Below are 8,168 nucleotides of genomic sequence, written 5' to 3'. Positions count from 1 at the left end.
GAAGGTGAATGTGGGGCATGGGGTTGTCCCGGTAACGGCCAAAGTGGTTAACACCCATAGTTTTTTTGTGTGTATCGATGAAGTAGCGCCATCTTACTGAGGTGGAGTGGGGTGCCAACCCACCGAGTAATTAATCTTTGCATCTTTTAAAGCAAGCCGGTCTAGGTCTAGAATTTGGTTGATCTTTTGCGTCAAAACTTGGAAATTCTTTAGGGCCAAATCAGTGGCGGATGCAGGATGTTATTGTAATGGGTTCCTTTTGATAAATTCTCTTTAATTCTCACTAATTTTTTCTAAATTCTACAAAGTTCTCACTATTTTTTTTTTCTTTTTTCCCAAACACATTAGATTTCTGGGAACCCACAAATGTGGGCTAGATCCGCCCTGGGCCAAATTGCCTAAGAAACTCATGGAGGTATATAGCACGAAGTCACATTAGCTTCACATAAAAGTCCATAAACAGAAAATAAGTGACTCCCATCACTAGTTTCATATAGTAAAATAAAAGGGGCTACATAAATTCCTACCAATAATCATGCTTCATATGACAACACGGTTTGTTTTAGGGGCTTGACCCGAACTAACAACCCTTGATCGAATTCTGGCATTGGAACTCTCTTGAAGGACTCGTCTTTCTCAAGTAGCTCCCAAGTGAATGTTGTCACCAAACGGTGTATCATGGCTAAAGTTTCCATTCTTGCAAGCTCAATACCAGGACACATCCTCGGCCCACCTCCAAACGCCACGTAACTAAAAGGTGGTGGTGATGGTGCGTGTTTTTCAAAACGAGTAGGGTCAAACATGGTTGGATTTGGGAAAAGGCTATGATCCATATGTGTCATGGAGGCTGATAATAATACCTGGAAACACATTATATACATATAATCAATTAAGAGATTGTTCTATAAGATATTGTGTCTCTTAACTCCTAATTGATAAAACTATTATGTGTCATACTTGCCATCCTTTAGGAATTATAAATCCTCCATACTCAATATCTTGCTTAGCTCGTCGAAAGCTTAAAGGCACAGGAGTGTTTATCCGCATCATCTCAGTAGCTACTCTCCATGTGTACCTCATCTTGGTGAGATCTTCCCATCTCAAAGCTTCATTGGATGCTTTAATAGTGGCTATTTCTTGTTGTTCTGAGATTTCAGATATATAAATGTAGTTTATTTGACTAATTGTAGTTTGGTATTTGTTATGCATAAAACAACTATGGATGTAAGAAATAGGGGACCGAACCATGTATGGCATGAGTGCATGCATCTTAATGTATGTTTTTGCAAATGATTACAACAAATATGGGTGCAACAATGTGTTACCTCGTACTATATTAGAGTAGATAGATTTGTCGTTAGCCAAAAGCCTAACCAAGAAGGTAAGAAGGACGGAGGTCGTGTCATATCCTGCCATCATCACAGCAATGATGCTGTCGATGATCTCCTCTTCAGACATCATTGTTGAGCCATCATCATTACGAATGCTAAGCATCGAAGTGATTAGATCTTTATGAGGATTGCCTTGTTGAGTTTTTTCCATAAGCCCGTCCCTTTTCTCGTGTAAAAGATGTAAAAGCATTGGCACAAGTTTCATCCTTGCGGTAATCGCACGCTTGTATCTAGTGAAAGGCAAAGTGATTGGAATTGATAACAAACCTGCCATCATATCCTTGAAAAGAGGTAGAAATTTCTCCCGTCTGGGTCCTCTTTCAATCCCAAAAAGTAGCGAACAAATTATGTTGAAGGTTAAGGTCTTTATCAAGGGTTGCACCTACACAGTTGTAGTGAATAAGATCATCATCATCATCATACTCAGTAAATCCCACCAATAGCAAAGCTAAGGTAGGGTCTCAGGAGGGTAAGATGTAGACAGTCTTACGTCTACCCCGTAGGAATAGAGAGGCTGCTTCCAGTGAGACCCCCGGCTCGATAGTAGTTTTGCATCAAGCTTTGGACATAAGGCACATAACACTCAGCAATTGAGACAACTGCCGATTAGTGCATGTACCCCCTTGTCTTTCGGCCATTCACGAAGTTGTAGTGAATAAGATATGTTAATGAATCTAGTCTAACACACACATACACACTATAAATTTATTGTAAGATGGATGAACAATTATTTACCTGTAGGGCCTCATGTTTTCCATGCCAATTCGTTTGAAGATGATGTCGGATTTCTTCATCTACTTTGGCAACATATTGTTTCAACACTTCAGGCTTAAGAAATGAAACCAAGGCCACTCTGACTCGCTTGTGATCATTTCCGGACAACTCCATAATATTTTTGGAACCTAAGATCTTGCTGACTGATGGTGGTTGTGTGTTGGAGAGTAGGCTCCCATCACAAGTGTATATGAACTTATTTGCGGTTGGACCATGCAAAACAACCGTCGGGTATCCAAAAAGACTTGCTTTCCAAACCGGACCATGGTTTGTTATTCTTTCTTGAAACCATTTTTCAATCCTGTCAGTCTTCAAGGCCTTTAAAAGGCTGAGGCTTTGCCCTATGAAAGGCGGTCCCAACGAACCAGGCGGTAGTTGATCGTTGTACTTCTTATGTTGGAAAAAGATGAAAAGGGGAATCAAAATCAACACTAACAATAAAGTAAAAATCATTAATCCCATGGTTAGAAACACAAAGCACTCGAAGAGAAATCCTTTGTATATATGTATGTAGCTCATGTTACTTTAATGTTGGTTGGCTGTCTTTTTATGTGAATGGCATCAACTGAAAAATATCCTATTTTCCACATGAATTTCTTAAAAAACATTATTTAGGATGTAAAGTATCCTATATAACCAAACGCAATTTGGTCTAGCGGTCATTGGCGCAGCTTCTATAGGGCGGGAGGGGGCGGCCGACTCCAGAACTTTTCGCTCAGTAGTGGAGAATGTAGTTTTCGTATAGAAATTTTTGGGTATATACGTTTTCGACCCCCCAGTCTTATAGAAATTTTTGGGTATATAAGTTTTTGACCCCCCGGTCGGAAATCTCAAGCTTCGCCACTACTAGCGGTAGCCTCATCGCATTCCTTATGGGAGGTTGTGAGTTGAAGTCTCATCTGGAGTAATTTGCTCCGGTTTGAGCCAGGTGGTTTTCTTAGTTATGGGTTTCCTCTTGGGTGGGTGGGTTAAGTCACCACATTTTGTTTTTAGGATGTGTCAGCATGTCGAATCGTGGATCCGGAGCTCTAGTTCTACTGCTAGCTAGTCTCAAAATTATGGGTTTCAAAGGAATTCTTTAAAATACTATTCCAGTTATATTACATTACACGAAACGAACACTACTTAAAAGAATAACATCTGCTTCATGAAATCAAATTGACGGTTGAAGAACACAGAATATGAAAATAAGCTTATACCTATAATTATCTGAAGTTGTATTCATCTCTCATAGTTCTAGTTATGATTGCTTTTATTAGTGTAATTGTAAAATGATTATCCAACAACTTAATCATGTTTATGCTGATATTTATTGAATTGTAAATTATTAATGTACATCCAAAACAATTTAAAAAATATACACACAAACACACCCTAAAGACTCAATCATATGGAACCCTGTAGACATAACTTGATGACAGAATTTAATATCATTAACTGATTAATAATTACATAGATAATCTTGTTTAACTCCCAAAACAAGTCCAACAACTAACAAACAAGCATATATACATATATGCTATGCCGCCGGATGCTTAAGCTTTGTCTTGTGCAATTATCGTGTACTCACTCGTCGTCTTTGGTTTCACCCTATAAATTCATTAAAGAGTTAATTACTGTTTTCGTCCCTGTGGTTTGTCCAAAATCACTATTTCAGTCCATTAGTTTAAAAATTGCGATTTCAGTCCCTGCTGTTTCACTTTCGTAACCATTTCAGTCCCTGTGGTTTCACTTTCGTAACCATTTCAATCCATTATTCTGTTAAGTACAGGGACTGAAATGGTTACGAGCTGGACTGAAATGGTTACGAAAGTGAAACTACAGGGACTGAAATCACAATTTTTAAACTAATGGACTGAAATAGTGATTTTTGACAAACCACAGAGACAAAAACAGTAATTAACTCTTCATTAAATATTCATATTTACTTTTTTTAACAGGCCGATACACACTCCCTAATTCTTAAGCCGTCGTTCAAAAAAAATCTCAATCTGGGATCGGGTTGCGAAAGTGACCCTCTTGACAAGGTTAAGTGCCTTCTTGCGGTCTTGCAGATAAAAATCGGATTATGCTCATATGACTACAGCTCCACCAAGGCTGCGACAAACTTTTACAAGTAGAACTTTAATACTGCTAGAAAATAGACTTTTATCAATGCAGTGACGAAAAAAATCCACCGATTCAAACAAATTCTCAAACAGAAATAAATAATCGAATTAAGTGGAAGCTCTAGGGGGTTATTAACTATAAAAAAAAATAAAATAAAATAAAGATGGGTTAGAAAATATATGTATCCAATATGAACATTCTGATGGTATTTCAATGCACATTATTCATTGCATAAGATGAACAATTTTAGTACCAAGGCCTACATGATCTAAATGAATATTTGTACACCAATAATATTTTCCCAAAGCAATTAATGCCTATAATTTTTTCTGAATCCGAACAGCCTTAAAAACATCAGATTTATACATAAGATGTCCTAAACCTTGTAAGGATTCAAGCAGCCCTCGCAAGAACTTCTGTCTGCTGTGGCAGATCAGCCGGTTCGATATAAAACCCCCTTCTAACAAAAGATCTTGGTACAGTAACCGTTAACACCCCGTTCTCGTAACAAGCAGATATCCCATTTACATCAATAGTATCCGGCAGCCTGAATTTTTTCATGAATGTACGGCCGCCAGCTGTTGTCACCGTATCATCAGCTGATTCGGTACGAATTATTAGATACCTCGAATCCTCGACTTCCACACAGATTTCCTCCTTCCTTACACCTGCATACAAGAAATCTTGATTGTCTTATGCAAAAAGATAAACTTTTTAACAAGGGTGTCTTAGAAATCATTGTCTTATACATAAGACCACCCGTAGTGGGGCGTTATTTTTAAAAAAAAATTGAAAAAAAACGCCCCAAAACGCCCCCTCCCCCACTACACTAGGCGTTATATGGCGTTATTTTTTGAAAATTTGCATACAAGCGTTTTAATTATAACGCTTAAGAGATCAAAGGGTGGCCAATGGGGAGTGGTCAACTGTTTGACTAACCAATGAGCACTATCTTTGTTTTTTTTTTTGTTTAATGATTGGAAGGGGCATTATTCCCACTACACCACTTTTGCAATAACGCCCCATGCTGACTGGGATGACACGTGTCGGATAATGCCCCATGGTGGGGGCATTATTTTTCTTAACCACTACACATGGTCTAAAAGGAACATTTTTCAAAGAGTGGTGTGTATTGGAAACAATTTTTGAAAACCGAAACGGTCACCGAACAGGGCACAAACATTGTTCTTAGTAAGCAGGCATCATTAGTGAATTTGGCAGTTAACCAAAATATTAAGAAACTACCATAGAGAAAAGAATCAAGAAATCTTGATATATTATAGAAAAGGAACTTTTTAAAAAGGATGCTTGGAAACATATTCTTGTGTGTAATTAACATATTAAAGCCAAATGATCCAAAATTTTGGTCCTAGAAAGCTGAAAACTTTACCCTAATTAACCAAGTTAATATCAAGAAACCACCCTAAAGACCCAAAAAAAATCAAGAAATATTGATATTATACAAAAAAAAAAAAAAAAAAAAAAAAAAAAAAAAAAAACTATCTTGATAATAATGGTGTTATGTGCAATCAAACCAATTGATTCAAGAGTTGGTCCTAGAAAACAGACATCATTAACCAATTTAATATCAAGAAACCACCCTAAAGAACCAAAAGTTCAACAAATCTTGATATTACCAAAAAAAAAAAAAAAAAAAAAAAAACACCTTTCTTGAGAATAATTAAACCAATTCATTCAAGAGTTTGCCCTGGGGATAGGGATGAGCTCGATACTGACCGATGCAGAACCGGTACCCGTACGAAAATTCCCAAAAATGGGTACCGATACCGAATATACCTGGTACGGTACGATTCGGTACCGGTAGGGTAAAACCCGGTAAATACCGGTACCGAAAATCTCAAAAGTCGATACCGAAACCGGGTTGATTCGGTACTACGACGAGTACTATTTGCTCATCCCTGGTTTGCCCTAGAAAGCAAACTTTTTTAGCCAATTAATATTAATACCAAGAAACCACCCTAAAGACCCAAGAAATCTTGATAACATAAAAAATTAACTTTCTTGATAAAAATGTTGGCATGATATTATTAAACCAATGGTCCTAGAAACCACACATCATTAGCCAATTAACCAAGTTAGCATCAAGAAACCACCCTAAAGACCCAAAAAAAAAAAAAAAAAAAAAATCAAGAAATCTTGAAATTAAACAAAATTAACTTTCTTGATAATAATAGTGACATGATATTATTAAGAAACAGATATGAAAGAAAGAAAATGATAGTAACATATATAATACCGGGTATGTCAGCAGAATAAATGTGGGATTCAGGGGTTTCAGTCCAATGAACATAGTTTTCAGGCACAAATGGGTAAGGAAATAGGAGAGGTGAGGTGAAAAAGGAGTGCCAAGAAGGGTTAAATGTTGAGAACTCCATTTTTCTTCCTTTTTTGCAGATAATCTCTTGGTACAAAAACCAAGATATATGAGATTTCTGGGAGATTAAAACCAGATTTACAAAGGAAGAATGAAGAAAGAGGTGGTTGGTTTGATTAATAATTATAGAGTTACCAATTGGGTGGTGGGTGGTGGGGATGATCATGGGTTTGCAAAATGATTGGAGTTTTGAAATTTTACATTATACCCAAAAACCCTATCCACTCAAATCAATTTGAGGTTCTGATTCAGATATTTGTTGTGGGTAAATGACGGTTTTACCCTCAACATGTTGCATAACTTATTGGACATAAAGTTGTCTACATTGATTTTATTAGTCGGGCATACTTTATTGGTTATGTGTTTAATAGTTTTTTTAGAGTTAAATGTCATTTTAGTCTATGTGGTTTGAGTTATTTCGTTAGTTTAGTTCAAATGCTTCATTTTTTTGTATGTGGGTTCAAAAAGGTTTCACCGTTGCTATTTTAATCCACTGGGTTAACTTCATTCATTTTTTCTGTTAACGAGAAGGGCAATTCGGTCATTTTATATGTAATTCTGTTAACTAAAAGGACAATTCGGCCATATAAAATGACCGAATTGACATTTTCGTTAACAGAAATAATGGATAAAGTTAACCCAGTTGACTAAAATGGCAACGATGAAACCTTTTTCGACCCACAGACGAAAAATAAAAACTTTTGGACTAAACTGGTAAAATGACCCAAACCATAGGGGCTAAAATAGGATTTAACTCTTTTTTTTTATTAAGTCTCTTTCATGACAACCTAGCGTCACATGTCTCATTAATCCAATTAAATCTTTATCCAAAACTATAGAAAGAAATATCAAATATGTAATTTCAGATTGATCGGTCTAGATAATAAATTCAAGGGTAATTTCAGATTGATCAGTAAAGAAAATAAATTCAAGGGCTTTGAAGTGAAACTAGTTTTGCTATTTCAAAAGAGGGTTTGTGATGTAGCTTATTGCATGTTTTCCTTCCGTGTCAATGTTGAATATTACACTAAAGTATTTGTCAAATGCGAAACTAAAATAACTCTCACACACTCAAATGTCATTTCGGAACAAGAACCAGATAAATTAGTTGGGACACCGAACCCATCATCACTATTTGTCTATTTGTTCCCATCCAGTCTAGTATATGACTTAACTCTGTGAATGCTGCATCTAATCTAGTTCCTCTTTTGGCCCAATGTAGTGGAGAATAACTTCTTTACCCTTGAGTAAATAAATTTTGGTGTTGTTAGGATGTTATAAACGGTTAACGGGTGTGAAAGGATGTCAAGCGGCAACGGGGACAGACAATGGTAGTGATATGAGGTTGCACTTGTATGGGCAGCTAGATAGAAGTAGATGTGGCCTAATACAAAAAAGTGGTCATTTCAAAAAAAGATAGAAGTGGAGGTGCACAATAAAACAGGGTTGGGAACCAGAACCAGTTTTTAGCCTGTTGTGAAAACCAGTTTAGACGAAAC

At 36.7% G+C, this 8,168-nt stretch overlaps 2 protein-coding genes across 2 annotated transcripts; both read right to left on the bottom strand.

Annotated features, from left to right (window-relative positions):
• Positions 1-412: 412 nt before the first annotated feature.
• On the bottom strand, positions 413-2,633 carry LOC110914836 (cytochrome P450 716A1). The gene is made up of 4 exons (XM_022159525.2): positions 2,127-2,633; positions 1,326-1,773; positions 958-1,145; positions 413-860 (listed from the first exon to the last, which is right to left on the bottom strand). The coding sequence occupies exons 1-4, from the start codon at positions 2,625-2,627 to the stop codon at positions 534-536; spliced, it is 1,464 nt and encodes a 487-aa protein (XP_022015217.1). The 5' UTR covers positions 2,628-2,633; the 3' UTR covers positions 413-533.
• Positions 2,634-4,456: 1,823 nt separating this feature from the next.
• Positions 4,457-6,891, bottom strand: LOC110910866 (15.4 kDa class V heat shock protein). Its single transcript, XM_022155446.2, has 2 exons — positions 6,532-6,891; positions 4,457-4,942 (listed from the first exon to the last, which is right to left on the bottom strand). Exons 1-2 carry the CDS (start codon positions 6,833-6,835, stop codon positions 4,668-4,670), a joined length of 579 nt encoding a protein of 192 aa, XP_022011138.1. The 5' UTR covers positions 6,836-6,891; the 3' UTR covers positions 4,457-4,667.
• Between the last annotated feature and the right edge of the window lie 1,277 nt (positions 6,892-8,168).

Source organism: Helianthus annuus, chromosome 15 (genome assembly GCF_002127325.2).
Source record: "Helianthus annuus cultivar XRQ/B chromosome 15, HanXRQr2.0-SUNRISE, whole genome shotgun sequence".
NCBI lineage: Eukaryota > Viridiplantae > Streptophyta > Magnoliopsida > Asterales > Asteraceae > Helianthus > Helianthus annuus.
The sequence above is the reverse complement of the archived record's forward strand: the minus strand, read 5'-3'. Positions and strand labels throughout refer to the sequence as shown.

Bases quoted from the DNA above. Each gene is read 5' to 3' on its own strand.
- LOC110914836 (XM_022159525.2), bottom strand. From the start codon at position 2,627: ATGGGATTAATGATTTTTACTTTATTGTTAGTGTTGATTTTGATTCCC. The intron at 1,774-2,126 runs GTAAATAATTGT...ACAACTGTGTAG, and splicing joins GAAAACATGAGGCCCTACAG to GTGCAACCCTTGATAAAGAC. The intron at 861-957 runs GTATGACACATA...ATGTGTTTCCAG, and splicing joins TAATTCCTAAAGGATGGCAA to GTATTATTATCAGCCTCCAT.
- LOC110910866 (XM_022155446.2), bottom strand. From the start codon at position 6,835: ATGATCATCCCCACCACCCACCACCCAATTGGTAACTCTATAATTATT. The intron at 4,943-6,531 runs GTATTATATATG...TCTTGTATGCAG, and splicing joins TTATTCTGCTGACATACCCG to GTGTAAGGAAGGAGGAAATC.